At 48.4% G+C, this 18,502-nt stretch overlaps 1 protein-coding gene across 2 annotated transcripts in view; it reads left to right on the top strand.

Moving 5' to 3' along the window:
- The window catches only part of LOC147725374 (uncharacterized), a 2,508,159-nt gene that overhangs the window by 1,438,260 nt on the left and 1,051,397 nt on the right, over nt 1–18,502 (top strand). For both annotated transcript variants that reach the window (XM_086964051.1, XM_086964052.1), the window contains exon 15: nt 11,375–11,454. In XM_086964051.1, coding sequence (XP_086820177.1) covers nt 11,375–11,454 — 80 coding nt within the window. The remainder of the gene's footprint in view (nt 1–11,374; nt 11,455–18,502) is intronic.

Genomic DNA, 18,502 nt, shown 5'->3' with positions numbered 1-18,502 from the left:
GACAGGAGCTATTGTCCCCTCTGGTCACATCCTTATGTAGAGCGCAGGGTGTTCTGGTATACACCCAGAAAGCCATTCACAATGAATTTGTATCCCATTATGATGAGCTGTATTAGTTCCGCATGCAGGTTACTCCCCTTGAAGGTTCAGAATTTTCTGGCGGACCTTGCTCTGCCGCAGCTCACTCCCGCACAGCTACATAGCCTAATTGCTCCCCTCCTGAAAGAGGAAATCCAAGACAGCATTTTTTCCTTGTCAAACGGCAAGTCTCTGGGACCCGACGGCTTGCCGGCGGAATTCTATAAAGCGTACTCCGATATCTTGCTACCTCCGCTCTCGCATCTATATGCCAAAGCCATATAGGACTCCTCGCTCACACCCACACAAAACGAGGCAAACCTGATTTCTTTGCTTAAGCAGGGTCGCGACCCGCAACTTCTTGGCTCTTACCGCCACTAGCGCTCCTTAATACTGATTACAAAATATTCACATCGCTACTAGCCAAACGTTTGGCCCCATTAGTGAAGACTTTAATTAATTATGATCAGAATGGCTTTGTCCTGGCTAGGAGCACATCCCTTAACATACGCAGGCTGTTCCCTCTGCACGCTTATTTCCCGAATGTCTGGCCACATTCCGGATGCCTAGTGCTTGATCTGGCAAAGGCCTTTGACTCTATGGAATGGCCTTATCTCACGGCGGTATTACACGTCCATACGGTGAGTCTTATTTATCAGCGCCCCACAGTACGGGTCAAGACGGGAAATTGATTTCTGACACCTTGAGAGTGAGAAGAGGGACACAGCAGGGCTGTCCGCTAGCTCCCATGTTCTTCTCCCTGGCGATGGAGCCCTTGGCGGTGTTACTTAGAGCTAGCGGAGATGATTGGGGCATACCGCTAGGCGACGGCACACATGTGGTATCACTCTATGCAGACGATCTGCTCTTGTACATCAGAGACCTACAGGCAATACCTCCTGTCATAGCAGACATTTTCCGACAATTTGAACATATGTCAGGGCTTAAAGTGAATTGGGCAAAGTCTGGCATCTACTCTTTTACTGCCACGGTGGCTGAAAAAGACGTCAGTATTAATGGATCCGGTCTGGGCTGGCACTCCACTATGTTTAGATACTTAGGCGTCTACATTTACAGATCCCCTGCTGATGTATTAGATGGCAACCTTGTGAGAGCCATAACGGCAATCAAAGCGCAGGTGCGCTTTTGGAAAACGTTGCCCTTCACTGTAATGGGTCGCGTCACTTTGACTAAAATTATTATCTTACCGAAGCTGCTATATTATTTTTCAAATCTCCCCGTGTACGTCCCTGTTGGTCTTCTTCGCAGCCTGTAAGGAATTCTTCATGACCTGATCTAGAATAAAGGCAGACCACGCATAGCGTTAAGTAAGCTATATGCGCCCACAAGCAGAGGGGGCCTAGCAGTCCCGAATATGGAACTCTACTATCTAGCCTCGCAACTGCAATGGGTATCAAGGTGGATCTGCAGGAGGGAACTGGTGGACACTGCGACTGAGGCACCCCCGTGGTCACAGTCCCAGCTACACCATTTCTTTCATCCCATAACTAAACCTCCCTGCCCGTCCCAGCTCTATGTGGCATTGGAGGAGCCTCTATCTGACCCATGATACGTATCCATATGCTCCGCTGATACCGCTAGCAGGGAACCCTAGAGGCAAAGAGAAAATATCCGAAGCTGAGTTAGTGACGTGGCACGAAGCAGGGCTTGACGCAATAGGCGATTTGTATGCGGAGGGCACTCTCCTTACGTTTAATACGCTCTCCGCAGAAAATGATCTACCTGCAGGCCAATTCCTTTTGCATGCTGCAATAATACGTACCTTGACTGCGGCCTGGGGAGACATAACGACTGAGCCCCGCACATATACGCTTGTCCAATACTTACATGTGATGGGGAGGGGTCGCACGTTGTGCACTGGTTAGTGGAGGCCCTGCTGGCGCACACACTGACGTCTTGACGAGACTCAGCGAGAGATGGGCGGTGGATAGAGGACGGCCAAGGACTGATAAAGAGTGGGCTTCACTACTGGCTGGATCCACATGTTTACCACGTAATTCGAGATTTAAACTTATTCAGACTTATATTATACACTGGGCATACCTCTCATCGGACAAGATTAATGATTATTTTCATCTCAACACCTCCGCCTGCCCCCGATGTCATCTGGTGGGCGCGGATCTGCTACATATGCTATGGTCTTCCACCTCATTGCAGTTATATTGTGCAGGTCAACGGTGGAATTTCTTTTGGTTAAGGAGGTGCACTTTTGCGAGCCGTACCTGGATACAATCCTATCCACCTGGGACAGGGCTCTATATTTCAAATTCAGGGTAGGCCTACTGCCAGTGGGAAAATTGACTGCCAGCTGGAAGGTCCCGGCGCAGACAACTCCTTTCTGCCCATGCTGTCTGGACAGGTTGGAGTCAGTCCCGCACTTATTATTTGAATGCCCGGCCTATGCAGTCCCTCGCCGCAGATGGCTGAAGCCTCTCTGTAGAGAACTTGGGACTAGATCCCACAAGGAGGCCCTAAGAATTCTAAAAACGGACCCTCTGCCCCTGTTTGCTAGTGGACTGGCTAAATTTTTAGGCTGGGCATGGCGTATCAGATTTAATAGACTTTCGTATCTTGCCTAAAATGTATTTTAGATTGTCTTTACGTAATTTTTTATGCAAACTGTTGTTTAAATCGTATGTTATTACTTATGCACTGGATTTTACTGTTTTTTAATGTACATGTATCGCTTTTTATGATATGAAACATATCGAAATAAAGCTATTTACATACTTACGTTATATTGGCGTACAGTTGTAGGCACACTGGTAAAATGCACTCAGGCGCCGCTGCAGTTTAACTGGGAGACTTGCGTATTGGGACTGTATCCACGGACAAAAAACAATAAAGCGCTATCCAGATTTAGAGATCTGGGTTTGATTACGACCAAGCGCCTAGTTACGAAGCGCTGGAAGAACGCTGACCCTCCAGGGTCGGCTAATTGAGAGAAATCCCTCACAAGCTGAGAGCGCAACGCTACACAAGGAGGAAACTGCGGGTCTGCGCAAATATCCGATTGCGCAGACCTGGGACACTTTTCTTAAAGTGCTCACACGGACGGACACCGCAGCGCACCACACGTAACCCCCCAATGAGATAATAGAGGCCCGTCGCAGCCTGCTCCCCCCCTGATTTCTCTCATTTTACAGAATATTCTTGGTTAATGCTAGGCAAGTTAGAGCCATGAACAGTGTGTCCACCACGAGACGCTCCCCCCCCCAGCATTATTAGTATGATACTTAATTGTTGTCTCTTCAACCTTTACAGCACATTGGTCCACGCACACACCCTCTCACCTGTTCCACAACATGCTTTTCGCAGGCTGAATATCGCGATTTTTTTCTTTTCTTTATGATTAGGTTGTTAGTTGTAGTTTGTTTAAATGAACATCGCACTCTACTTCCTGTCTAGCCATTGTACATAGAGACAACGTACATCCTTGGCATAACAACTCAGTCAGTGATTGAGCAGTGATAGAGGGACTGGGTCACAATTATATATGTAATAATTTGTTGTCTAATGCAAAATTGATCCACAGTGCTTCCCAACAATGATGACAGTAATCAGAAGAAAATCTTAATAAAAAGATGTTTAAATAAATAAATAAATAAATGTGTGAGGGGTCCAGGATCCAGTCCAAACCAGTTCTGGGTGCCCTTTGCCAGGGCATGTATTCTTCCTTTCTGAGGGGAAGCCAGGGCCATCAGACACACCGCAGGAGGTGGAGCCAGCATTGTGGAAGGCAGGCACAGTCCTATTCAGGCCCAGGTGCAACTTCTCCCACCACTCTAAGTGTAGATAGGTCTATTAATCCTAGTGCGGACTCACCCAGCCTCCTGCAGCCACCCCCAGCCCCTGTCACTCACAAACCAGACAGTCAATACACAAACAGGCAGAGGCACACAGAAAGGTTGAACAGAAAAATAGCCACTTTTTTCTTAAAGTGCTATTTCCAAACACAGAATTCAAAAATCATCTTTTCTAAAAGATGTGTTATCAAATTCTGAGTTCAGGGATACCAGACTTCAGGTTCCCATCTTGCTCTTATGGGGAGATATGCAGGTACACATGGGACACAACATTCCCCATTCTCTCCTATGGGCAAGATGGCCTTTCAATAGTGAAAAACGAATTTGGCAGTATTTCACTATCAGGACATGTTATCCACACTAGTACATGTCCTACCTTTCACATACACTGCACCCTGCCCAGGGGGGTACCATGGGCCTACCACAGGGGTGTCCAATGTGTAAGAAAAGGAAAGGGTCAGGCCTGGTCAGTGTGTACTCTGACCAGGACAACATGGCAGTTCACAGACTGCACACAGGCACTTCGGTGGCAGGCCTGAGACACCATTTTAGGGCTACTCACGTGGGTGACACAATCAGTGCTGCAGGCCCACTAGTAGCATTTGAATCACCTGCCCTGGCATACTCAGTGCACTTTACTAGGGACCTACTGGTAAAACAAATATGCCAATCATGGATAACCAATCACAGTAATAATTTAACCAGAGAGCACTTGCACTTTGGCACTGATCAGCAGTGGCAAAGTGCCCAAAGCATCTAAACCAGCAAAACAAAATCCGTCACAGCGTCAAAGAATTTAGGAGGTAGAGGCAAAAAGTCAGGGGAAACCACACCTAGGATGCCAGGTCTAACACGTGTCCCCTCCAGCTGAAAAGTGGGGAGAACAACCCACCCTTTTGGGAGTTCTCATCACTAATGCGGAAAAACCTGGACAGACCATCAGCATTGGCGTGTTCTGTACCAGGGCGGTGTTCCACCATAAAGTCCATTCCCTGTAGGGTGATGGACCACCTCAACAGTTTTGGGTTTTCACCCCTCATTTGCATTAACCATCTCTGTCTGAACCCGCAAGTGAGTCCCAAGCAAGTAGGGCCTTAGCTTCTTCAGTGCCCAGACCACAGCAAAAGCTTCCCTTTCAATCGCACTCCACCTCTGTTCCCTGGGAAGTAGCCTCCTACTAATAAAGGCTATGGATTGATCCAAGCCCTCGTCGTTCAGTTGTGAGAGTACTGTTCCCACTCCATGCTCTGAAGCATCTGTCTGCGCCACAAACTCTTTGGAGAAATCAGGCGTCTTGAGCACGGGTGCCATGCACATGGCAGCTTTCAGGGCATCAAACGCGGTCTGGCAGGCGTTGGTCCAGATCACCTTCCTGGGCTGCATCCTTGAAGTCAGCTCTGTCAAGGGGGCAACAATGGTGCCATATCCCTTGACAAATCGGCGATATTACCCGGTGACTCCTAAGAAGGCCCTCACCTCTGTCTGGGTCTTGGGGGGTTCCCAAGCCAGAATGGTATCAATCTACGAGGAGGGGCACCCTCTGGCCGCTCCCTACCTGGTGTCCCAAGTACACCACAGATCCCTGCCCTATCTGGCACTTACAGGCCTTGATAGTGAGGCCTGCTCATTGAAGAGCCTTCAACACTTCACAGAGGTGTTGCAAGTGTTCTTTTCCAAGTGGAGCTGAACATGGCAATGTCATCCAGGTATTCGGCGCTGAATTTCTCCAGCCCGGACAGTACCTGGTTGACCAGTCTCTGGACTTTGGCAGGGGTGTTCTTCAACCCAAAGGGCATGACACGGAACTGGAAGTGCCCACCTGGTGTTGAAATCGCTGACCTCTCCTTGGCCCCTTCAGTTAAGGCAATCTGCCAGTACCCCAAAGTTAAGTCAAATGTACTGAGGTACTGGGCAGCGCCCAACCGGTCCACGAGCTCATCAGCTCTGGGGATGGGGTGGGCGTCAGTTTTGGTGACTGCATTGAGCCCACGGTAGTCCACACAAAACCTGAGTTCTGGAGTGGCACCGGGTGCCGCAGCTTTTGGGACTAAAACCACTGGGCTAGCCCATGGGCTGCTTGAGGGCTCAAATACCCCTAGCACCAACATCTTGTAAACTTCTCCCTTGATGCTGGCCCTGACCTTGTCAGCTACCCTGTAAAACTTCTGCTTCACAAGTAGGCTGTCCCCAGTGTCCACATCGTGGATACACCAATCGATGACTCCTGGTGTCAGGGAGAACAGGGAGGCGAACTGACCCAACACATGGCAACAGTCCCTTTGCTGTTCTGGGGTCAGTGTGGGAGAGAGGTTCACCCCATCCACTGACCCATCCTGCTCTTTGACTGACAGGAGGTCAGGAAGAGGGTCACTTTCCTCCTCCATCCCATCATCTGTAGCAAGGAGCATTGTCACATCATCTCAAAGTGTGGGTTGAGACGGTTCACATGTAGGACCCTCAAAGGGTGTGTGGGAGACTGCAAGTCAACCAGATGGGTTGCATCGCTCTTGCGCTCCACCACCTCATATGGCCAATTCACTTGTCGTGGAGCACTCAAGGCTCCACTGGCGCCATCACCCATACTTTCTGCCCAGGTTGAAATTCGATCAGAGTGGCATTCTGGTCATACCATCTTTTCATTACTTCTTGGCAAGCTTCCAGTTTCGCCTGAGCGAGTTTCCTGAAGCGCTGAGGTTGGTTGCGGAAGGCCAGCACATAGCTGAACACATCCTGGAGGGTCTTACCAGGGGATTCTGGTGAACCCTCCTTCACCAGACTGAGAGGTCCTCTAACAGGGTGGCCTTACGGGAGTTCAAAGGGACTGTACCCTAAGGACTTTTGAGTTGGTTCTGCAGAGTAAAGCAAACCGCAAGACCTGCATATCCAGACAGCTGAAAAACTGTCAATGACAGAGTTGAAGGAGAAAAGCAGTACTTTTGCCCCAAGTAGTAAATAGTAATCCAGGAAGCCACAGATTGTGGAATATACTGTAAAGAATTTAACTGTACTGAAAAGACGTCTGCAGAATAAATGCACCACTATAATCATAACTGACCGGAGTAAGGCTTAGGTAAAAACTTGTAAAGAATCAGTAGGTTCTTTAAAAAAACATAAACTCCTCCAGTAAGCTGAAACACCACACCGGTGCAACTAGAGGAATACATATTGCAACCCAGTGAGTTGTAAACACTTTCACCTACACAAGTCACAAAAAAAAAGCAAGCAGAGCCTTCAAAGACATGTCTATGAATTGAATTGAACTGAATACACACTTATATAGTGCAAGGATACCCAAGGGCATCCCAGCGCTTATTGTGACACCTTGAAAACATAGCCTGGTCACGGAAAGAGGAAGGTTTTAAGCTGCTTCCTAAATTTAAGGTAACTAGATTCCAGTCGTAGATAATCTGGAAGCTGGTTCCAAAACTTGGCTGCATTATAGGAAAACCGCCGACCTCCAGTTCATGACCGCTTGATCATAGGAACTGCGAGTAGTCATTTATTATTGGATCTCAGGGTTCTTTTGGGGCAATATAATTGCACCATTGACTGGAACAGCGGAGGGCCCTTCCCAGAAATAGATTTGTGAACAATACACATAGCCTTAAACCTAGTTCTTTCCTGGATAGGGAGCCAATGCAACAAAACAAGGGCCGGTCTGGCTGGAACACGTTGGGGAATGTTCATTAGAAGGCAGGCTGCACAATTCTGAACAATCTGTAGTATCTTAGTGGTTCCTTGTGGAGCACCCAAATAGACTGCATCCGCATAGTCGAGGCGGGACAATATAAGTGCCTGGACTAATATACGTCTGGCATCAAAAGGAAGAAGGGGAGAATCTTCCTTAACATCCTGAGAAGTCCATAGCAATTTGCTGCGACTTTACAAGCCTGTATTTTAAAATCCAAATTGCAGTCAAACGAAGTTCCCAAACTCTTAATTTGTTTCTTAGGTACAGGAGGGGGACATAAGCAGCTGGGCCACAAAATATCTATATTCATGGGGGCAGAATGGCCCAGGAGCATAAGTTCTGTCTTTGCTCCATTCAGTTTTAGGAATGACTTGTTCATCCACTCAAATACCTTCGCAAGGCATGAAGTCAAACCAGGCACAGATTTATCTTGCTGACTGAGGGAGACCACCAACTGGGTATCATCCGCATAGGTGATTATGTGGATCCCCCATGGAAGCACCACACCTGCAAGAGATCTCATGTAGATGATAAACATGGTGGGACTTAAAGAGGATCCCTGGGGGACTCCACACTGCAGAGGGAACAGCTCTGATTAAGCATCCTCCTCGTAGACAGCAAAAGATCTGTCTTCAAAAAAGCACTGCAGCCATTTCAGGGCGATTCCTGTCTCCTCCACCACACTGAGTCTTTGGACCATAAGTTGGTGGTTAACGGTGTCAAAGGCTACGCTGAGATCTAAAAGGATAAGAGCAGCGCAGCCTCCTTTGTCCATGGGTATCCATTGTCCATGGGCCTCATTACGATGTCGGTCAGTAAGCCTCCAACCGCTCTTCGGAGGCTTACCAACCGACATTATTAGGTTTAAATTCCGACCGCTGGATTACAATGTCAGTGGTCGGAATGTAAAGCGGCTGGTCAATCCGACTCGGTTCCAACGGGCTCAATGAGCCCGTTGGCCAGTTGGAAACCGATCATAATCTCTTAACCACTTGGGTGCTGCCCAGATTTACCCACGGTGCTGGGCCCCAATGAAAACGGGTGTGGTCATGACGGAACGGTTCCGTCATGAGCACAGCCCAACCGATGCTCATGACGGAACCGTTCCGTCATGAGCATCGAAGGGGTTAAGGACAGCGGCAATTTCCGACAGCTTTTCTATGTCGGCCTTTCAGACATGGAAAGGCTGTTGGAAAGTGACTTTGCAGCCTCTGTGGGCTACGATTGTTGGCCTGGGAGGCACCAATGGTAAATGGAAAATCCATTAGGTGCCTGCTGCACCGTGCAGGGATTTCCACAAACTCCCATTTCTAAATGGGAGCTTTTGCTGTGGGCAGTTTCCGCCCACCGCACGAGCTCCCATTTCTAAATGGGAGTTTGCGACCGCAACATGATGCAATTGCATTCTAATTCGGTGTTCAGAAGTTCCGACACTGAGACGATGTTGGTCGGAGGCAACTCTGAAAGACATCATAATTGAGCCCTGAGTGTCTTTATCACACCGTGCCGCTCTAAATCGCCGTAAAGCTGAATCTGCATGTACACCAAATAAGTGTACGCCATCAAACGGCATATCATTTAGGCTATTCTGTAGAGGCTCTAAAACCACAGACTGTTGCAGCCATGCATGTCTGCCCAGGCTACTGACTGAGCCATAGCTCTACCCACGGAATCACTGGTGTCCATGCCAAATTTTATGGTGAATTTAGCCGCCTCTCTGCCATCCTGCACCAACTGTATCAGTTCACTTTTGGCTTCCTCTGGAAGAGAAGGCAGCAAACTCTCCAATGAGTCCCATAATGCATGGAAAAACGTGCTGAGAATACATGTAGTCTTCAAAGACCATAATGCTGCACTAATGGAAGAGAAAATATTCCTCCCAGAACTTTCCAGCCATCTGGACTCAGTGCTCAGTGGAAACAGAGGGAGGACATTTGGCACTGCAGAGGCTGTACCTACTTGCACAACCAGACCTTTAATGAAGGGATTTTTCAAGAGACAATCAGGATCCCCTGAGGCAGGCGGATGCCTATGTGATATAGCCCGTTCTACAGGCATTCCTGTTACCGGCTTTGCCCAAGCCCCTAACAATATAGTGTAGAGACTCACTATAAGGAAGTAAGGGGTCCACTTCCGTCTTACCCTGTTGAAGAACATCCACCACAGAGTCTGTGGACAATTCCACAGAGAGAAGCTGGCAATCTAAGACAACAGCTGCCCTCCTTAATACCGCAGAAAAGAGTAACTCACCGCTGTTGCCACACCAGTTTTAGAAAGTAAATCTGAAACTGGGGAGGACGGAAGTCCACTAGCCTCACCCAGGTCAGGCAGCCAATTTTCCTCAAAGGGAGGCTGGACAGTATTGCCCAAAATGTTTTGACACCCTATATTCTTCCCTTCACCTGCAAAATTGTGCATTTCCATAGGAAGAGCAGAAACCGGCTGTATAAGGGCAGATGGAAAGTTGCCTTAAGCGGATGGCTCCATCGGAGCCGCTACAGACTCTGTCCAGGACAGCGATGTGTTGACATTGCGAAAATTAATTGTATGCAGCATCGAATGGTGCTGCTGACATCACTGGCTGACCTGACGCCAAAGGTGAAGACCCTGAAGGGCTGTGCATCGGCACCCTCTCGAATCCAATAACAGATTCAAAGGGCCTGACTGCCACCAAATTCGAACCTGCCAGTAAGAAACCAGTCATGGCACCTCCCAACAGATTAGGGCTAGGAAGCGCTCTTGATGGAAATTGAAACTCAAAGATTTTTTTAAGGGAAATATAATATTCCCGCATTGGGGCTAGATACTCCCCGACTTCAGGATATTTGGAGAGGCGTTGGGTGTACTCCAGCGAATGCTCCGCAGCTGAAGGTTTTGAAATGGCATCAGAAACTGACTTACGTTTTGACCGTTGGCGCTTTGGAGCATCCATCAATGGAGATGGCCCCTGATCTGAACGGCTCCTCAACAGGTCTCCTTACTTCAACGAGGCCTCAGATAGTTGCGCCGCCAGAAGTTTTATTCAACGCTGTCTCAACTCCTCCAGCCTTAGGCGCTGATAGGAACCACACTCCTCTGAGTCATGGTGGTCCCCCAGGCACCATAAGCAGATGGTATGAGGATCTGTGATCGACATCTGTCTGTTACAAGATCCACATGGTTTAAACCCTGAAGGCATTACAAAAAGCACACTGTTTCACTCAGAAAATGTGGAGATGGGCTGGAAAAACGGCCCCTAGCTGCTCCGGATCCACATTGCAAGCGTGGAAAAGAAGCAACTTAAGCGTGTCGGCGAGGGGGTTATACGGACTCCGTCGATGTCACATTGCATGATGTCATCGATACGGAGTCGCAAGGCGCCCTTTGCCGATGCACAGACATGCTGTGGAAAAAATTTACAGATCCAGTCTTGTGCCTGCGGGAGGATTCTACAGTAAGGAATCTGCAGCTAGATGTCTCTATTAGATATTGGGTTGTGTGTATTGACTTGTACTTAATACTGATTGCACATAAGATTACAAAAATAAATATGTTTAAAAAAATGCTGCTCTCCACACATTTCCATCTGACTGCATAAGCTGTTTTATTTTTCTGTCATTTTTTCAGTAAATGTTTGTACTGCTGCAATGCACTGTCCCAGATCCGTTGATCTGCATTATCAGTAATATGAAATTACAACCTCAGTATCTCATAAATATAATTTCCTTTCTACAAATTAAATGATCAACCGACATAAATGTGTTATGTGTTGGTAATAAAGTTTGTTTTATTTTTGTAGGCGACTAGCCAGCTGGAAGAGCAGCAAGTGCTTTGGTTCGAAAATGCAGAAAAAGTAGTTTCTCTCTGGAAAAAAACAGAGTAAGTAATGTGATAAATACAGGACAAAGTGTTGATTATCTAATAAATAATAATGAAAATCCTTTGTTCATCTTTTTTATAAGCCCACATTTTACCATTTTATCCTTTTGAAAGTCATGTGATATTGACTATTGCTATTTTAATGGGAATGTCCTCAGTTTTGATCTCCGTTCCAAGAAGGATATTGTAATGTCCGGTGCATGGGTCTGAGACCTTGACAAACAACTGTTTTCAATGCCTTTTTGAAAGTGTGGAAGATTTGCAGACTGTATTGGGTTCTCAGGCATTCTGCATGCAGCAGTGTTGAATCTTGATTATTTTACATATCCGTTTCTTTGTTCTGTATCTGGCTTGGATGAAAAGTCTAGAATTGCCTGGCCTGAGGTTTGGCATAGTAGGACCATTAAAAACCTATAGTCAAGGCATGTGCCCAATAGGGTTTATGGATGGATGCATGGGGGGCTAACGCACAATAAAAAAACAGGTATCAAACTGTTCACTCTAAATAGGGTGGACAGTCGGATGGCTTACTTCCAATGGCCTCTACTCCATTGGAATGTTGGAGAAAGTTTTACACTAACAGAATAAATTGTACTCCATTTGCAAAAAGCCTTCGATCCACCCAACTCAAAATCAAGTAGGCAGACCTTGAGTTTGGCAGACCGGGTACTCTGTCACTGTCCGCCAAACTCTAATACAGCCCCAGAAGTGCACCTAATACTCCCGATGGAAACAGTCCATTCCATACCTTAGCCATCTCACCCTTGCATCCCACTACTTCTTTTTTAATTGGGAAATTCGAGATTCACATCTCCTCCCCCCGAATCTCCCTGACTAAGCTGTGCCCTACAAAACGTTTAACACTGGCTACCAGACTCTGCCAAACTGGGTGAAACAAACTCAGTGCACTGGCCCGTAAAGAATATATTGTGGGCTTGTGGATAAAAAATCAAGATGAAACATTTGAGTATGGTAAATAAGGAGACCTTATTGGATGTAGTGAATGCCTTATAATTGTCATTACCTCCTGCGGGGCAGTAAAATAAAAAGAAAAATTACCCTCACGCCATGGGAGGTAACTTCCATAGTGTAGGGGTCATTTGCTTTTTATGTTTCAAAAACAAATTGCTGATTCAGGAGTTTGTTTTTGAAAAATGAAAAACTTGGAAAAGTTTGATCTGTCCGTCTGACTTTTCCTACATGACATAAAACGCCAGGACAATTGTTCCTGGCAATTTATGAAGATGTCCTGGGGGCTGGCAAGAGAAAACTCCAATCTGCTGACTTTGCCCTTGCCTAACCCCATTCGTCCGCAGAGCAAGAACGGGTTGAAGAGCCTTCTCCTACATTGCGGCAAAGACTTGTAACGGGCTCCCTATCAGCATCAGATGCACCCCTATGCTGCACATCTTCAGGAAGAGCCTCAAGACCTGACTCTTCGACCCCCCCAGCGCCTTGAGACCCTCAGGGTTGAGTAGCGTGCATCACAATTCCCTCATTGATTGATTGGCAACCATCTCTAAATTTTGCGGGCGAAGTAGCTGTCATAATGTACTCCACCACCCTATCTGCCTTCAGTCTGTCCATCAAACCCTAAATCAGGCCCTCTGTTTAGAGTGGCACAGTGGGGGAAGAAATGATGATTTAGAATACAACCCTAAGTGGTTGCCAGTGGTTAGACAGTTTGCAAGCATTCGCCCATGACCTTTTGCATGTTTGATTGCCAGTCGTATGCCTGGAAACATGAGACTGGAGCAGCTTTCCAAGTCTACTACTGCTAATGTTTGTAAATTCCAAAAAGTACATTTGCATCCATTCAAGGAATGCCTATAGGGGTCCAGATTTACTATTTTTTTGGTAAACTAATCAAAATAAATGTGTAAGTTCCTGATCCAAACATTTAACAAGTTAAAACCTCTTAGTGAAATCAAAACAATGAGACAATCCAACACAGACATAGGAAACCCAACTCAGGACTACTAGACCCAACTACTAAGCCGAGAATGTATTTATTTAGGGTGGGTGGGACATATGCCAAAAATCCCCCCAAACCTACGCCCCAGACTTTACGCTGAGATCATATTTCTGCAATTCCATGATCTTAAGTGCATTTAGCACCATGTGGCGTCAGGGTTTTAAAAGCCTAAACTAGGATTTTCATGAGTGATTTGCTGTTGTTACCATTTCTATTACATACTCCACAAGGACAAACACTCTGAATCCTATTCCCAACAAAAATGTTTGTGGTTTTTGTGTCAAGTAGTGACATCTCAATCTTTTAGGGACCAGATTTATAGATTTTTAAATGTCAAGGTATGCAGCTGTATGCTTTTTCTGGAGTACTAGTCCTGTTAACATTTTCTTTTGATATATTTGGTGTGATAAATTGGGTTACTGGTTGAAGGTGAGTGAAATCCTACTCAAGCAGCATTCACAATCCTCGTCAGGGTGAGGCACAAGCACACCCCTCTGGTAGCTTGGCACAGAACAGTCAGGCTTAACTTGAACCCAAACTGTAAAATATTTATAAAGCACCTCAAACAGTAATAAAGTGAGAACACAGCAAAATAAATATTACACACCAATTTAGAAACATAGAGCAAAAGTTAATAAGTCAAGCCAAAAATGACAAAAATCCAATCATTAAGACTGGAGATATGCAATTTTAAAGATTTAAGTGAAAACAGCATCAAAAAGCCGAAAGTGCCACTCTCTGGTCGTACATGATCCGGAGAAAGTCACAAGTTTAGGCTGACATCGATGGGAGGGCGGGGTTGGATACAGAGACCAGGTTAGTCCTGCTGAAACATTACTTTCTCAGCCCAGCACAAGGAGTCCTGTTCATGGTGGAGGGGACTTTACTTCATTGCATTTTTTATTTTCGGTAATTACTTGATTGTATTTTTTGTTGGTAACTGCTGGTTCTCTTCTTACCCCCTCTGTACTTGCATTGTGCCCCTGCAACCCCTCAAACCTGCCGATGCTCATTCCCTTCTGCCAGCTCATTGTCCCTCCCCCCTCCCCTACCTAATGGCGGCCACTGCGGGGGGAGCGCAAGTGAGACCTCTGACCCTGGTCACTGGCCTGCTCTTCCCCCATAGCTCCGCGCTATCGACTCTGCTACTGAGCCCCTGCCTCCTCCCACGAGTGGTTCGAGGTCGCTGCCTGCTCCGTTCTGTGCCCGCTGTGTGAGAGTTTATTTCATTGTATTTTTTATTGTTGGTTACTACTTTATTGTATTTTTTGTTAGTAACTGCTGGTTCTCTTCTTTCCCCCTCTGTACTTGCTTTGTGCCCCTTGGTATTCCTTCATGTGCCCACTGAATTGTGCCTCTCCCTGCTGCTGCTGCCCCTGCAGCCCCTCCCCCCTACCCACGCTCGTTCCCACCTCCCAGCTCAATGTCCCTCCCACCTCCCCTACTTAATGGCGGCCACTGCACTGTCGCTCCACTGGCACAACGAAGGCGTGCCTAAGGCAAACCCGTCTGCACCTGCCAGCGACCCGACGTGGGCAGTACCAGGAACCCTGGATCCATGTCCAGCCACTGCTGCAACACAGCCGCTTTCCATGTACTCAAACCCAGGAGACTCAGAGACTGCCAGCAGGCCTCGCCGAACACAACCCAAGGCTAGTTCTCCTGCCTCCACTGCCGCCAGACCTTCACCACCACCCCGGCCCCCAGCACCACTGACGCCAGACCAAACGCACCCTCAGAGGCATCCTTCTCAACGTGTGCTCCATACACAGGCACACCATGGAAATCTGGAACCTGCTTGACTCTCTCTTGCCTGACATCGCCTTCTTCACGGAGATCTGGACCAAGGCCTCCTCCGCCCCCGACATCAACACCGTCATCCCAGACGGATACAAGTTTCAGAGGAAGGACCGCCCCAACCACCGGGAGGGGGCCTAGCCTTCCCTCACAAGAGCAATCTCCGCCTCACCACCTCCAGCGAAATCTTCCCCTCCGCCGAACACCTGCACTTCCAGAACCCTCGTCCACAAACCTCCCGGCCTCCGGACACCCTTCGCCACCACCATCACCGACTTTATCGCACCCCACGCCATTGCCTCATTGAACTACATACTGATTGGAGACCTCAACTTCCACCTCAACAACTCCAGCGACCCTAACTCCACCTCCCTTGGGACAACCTCGACTACATCGGTCTCAAACAACTCATCACCACACCGACCCACAAAGCAGGACACACCTTCGACCTCATCTTCACTGCAGGAAACAGCGTTCACTTCAGACACACAACGCAACCGCCATGCGTCCACTTCACGGTCGACAACCCCACGGCACCCAAACCAGCTTCACGCCCACTACAAAGGTACTGGTGCAAGGTCACCGACGAGCAACTTAACTCCACCCTCACCTGAAATAAACACACCTGGGCACCGGAAGCACACATTGTAGCCGGAGGACTCCACACCTGGATCTCCTACTGGGCAGACGGGCTTGCGCCGCTACGCAACCCTGACAAACAACGTCCCAAAAAAGCCGCCTGGTTCAGCACCGATCTCCTAGAAGCCAGGTGCATCTGCAGACGCTTGGAGAAGAACTGGAGAAACTCCAAGACTACTGAAAACTACTCCACCTACAAGGACGCCATGACGGACTACCACAACCAAATCAGAACCACCAAGAGGAATTTCATCCACAAAAATACCCTCGCCAACTCCACCAACACCAATGAACTCTTCAGTGTCATTCAGGAATTCACCAACCCACGCAACAAAGCCACAGATTTCACCCTGTCTCAAGACCTTGGCGACAAGCTTGGAACATACTTCCACCAAAAGATCAAAAACCTCTACGACAACATCATTTACCATCCACCAGACACCACAGCCGCCCCTCCGCCTCCCAGAGACACCAGACAGCCCACCATCCCCAACTGGAAACCAATCACAATCGAAGACACCGCAGCGACCATGAGAGGCATCTACTTGGGGGGCCCCCACCGACACCTGCCCTCCTCACATCTACCACAGAGCCACGACCACCATCGCACCCGAACTGCAATGGACCATCAACACCACATTCACAACAGGCACCTTCACAGAAGACTGGAAGCGCACAGAAGTCAGGCCTCTTCTCAAGAAACCCACAGCCGATCCCACCGACCTCAAGAACTACAGGCCCATCTCGCTCCTCCCCTTCTCAGCCAAAGTTGCAGAGAAGAAAGTCAACAGGGAACTGACACGATTCATCGAAGATAACATCATCCTCGACCCATCCCAATCCGGATTCAGAAGCAACCACAGCACCGAGACTGCCCTACTCCCCGCCCCAGACGACATTCGCACCCTCCTTGACCAAGGCCATTCCGCAGCTGTTATCCTACTCAACCTATCAGCAGCCCTTCGACACCGTCTCCCACTGCAACCGCACACTAGTCATCAGGCTACACACCACTGGCATACAAGGACTGGATCTGATCATTCCTCACGGGAAGCAGCCAAAGCATCAGGCTACCACTCTTCCTCTCCGAGCCTACTAACATCACCTGCGGAGTCCCACAAGGATCATCGCTGACTCTGACCCTCTTCAACATCTACATGGCCCCCCTCGCAGCCATCATCTGACAATACGGCCTCAACATCGTACTCTATGCCGACAAAACCCAGCTCATCCTCTCCCTCACCAAAGACCTCACCACCGCCAAACTCAACATCCAAAAAGGAATGCAAGACATCGCAGTCTGGATAACCAACAGCTGCCTTAAGCTCAACACTGAGAAGACAGAAGTCCCCGTCCTCGGGACCACCCCGTCAGCGTGGGACAACACCTGGTGGCCGGCCGCCCTCGGCAGCCCACCCACCCCATCAGACCGCGCCAAAAACCTTGATATCGTACTCGACTCAACACTCACCATGACCTGACAGGTCAACGCCGTCACCTCCATCTGCTTCAACACCCTCCGCATCCTCCACAAGACCTTCAAATGGATCTCCCCTGAGTCGCGGAAGACAGTCACCCATGCACTCATCACCAACAGACTGGACTATGGAAACGCACTCTACGCCTGCATCAACAAGTCCTTGCACCGCAAACTACAGACAATACAAAACACAGCCACCAGACTCTTCCTTGACATCCCCTGGCATGCGCACATCAGTCAACACCTACGAAAACTCCACTGGCTCCCCGTGGAGAAAAGAGTCACTTTAAAATCCTCACCCACGCCTACAAATTCCTATCCAACAATGGACCCAAATACCTAAATGACAGAATCAACTTCCACGTGCCCAAAAGAAACCTCGTTCTTCCAACCTTGCCCTGGCCGAAACCCCACGCATCCACAGAGCCAGAGCAGGCGGAAGATCCTTCTCTCACATCGCAGCCAAGACCTGGAACGAGCTACCGGTGGACATCAGACGCGCTCACTCCATGAACATCTTCAGGAAGACCCTCAAGACCTGGCTCTTTGGCTAACAGTCCTGCGGACCACCCCCGCCCCCAGCGCCTTGAGACCCTCCCGGGGGAGTAGCACGCTTACAATTTCCTGATTGATTGATTGATTGAAGGAGAAGGGAATCGTTGTGGATATATCGCCGAAGAGCAGGCCTGGAATCGCTGACGGTCAACACTGTAGTACGAATATTCTGTTGTTGTTGCGAACGGTCGGGTAGGAGCTTCGTGCTGGCGCTCACCGTGAGCGGTAGATGTTGTAGCAGGAAGGATTGGGTTGATGGAACTTCGCGTTGGTGGGCACTGCAAGGTTTTGGCACCAACTAGTCCATTTGCAGTTAAAAAAAGCCCAAAAACTTAAATTCATCTCCGCTGAGGCCACACCGAAGGTGTAGCCAGGAACTAAAGAGCACCACTTGGGGGTCAAGGGATTACTGTAGCTGGATCCTGGTGGTGATCAGGTGGTGGAGAGCTTGTTATTTCCCTGTGGGAGTCCGGGTTCAGGTGCAGATCAAATCAGTCTGACTGAGGCGGAAGGGCAGCAGTCCAGCAAGGCAGCAGTCCAGCAGGGCGGCAGCCCAGTGGCAGACCTTTTAGCAGCACAGCAGTCCTTTGTCCGAAGAGAGT

The sequence above is a fragment of the Lissotriton vulgaris genome, chromosome 3_2, assembly GCF_964263255.1.
Source record: "Lissotriton vulgaris chromosome 3_2, aLisVul1.2, whole genome shotgun sequence".
NCBI lineage: Eukaryota > Metazoa > Chordata > Amphibia > Caudata > Salamandridae > Lissotriton > Lissotriton vulgaris.
Note: the sequence above shows the minus strand (reverse complement) of the source record. Positions and strands in the feature narration are given on the sequence as shown.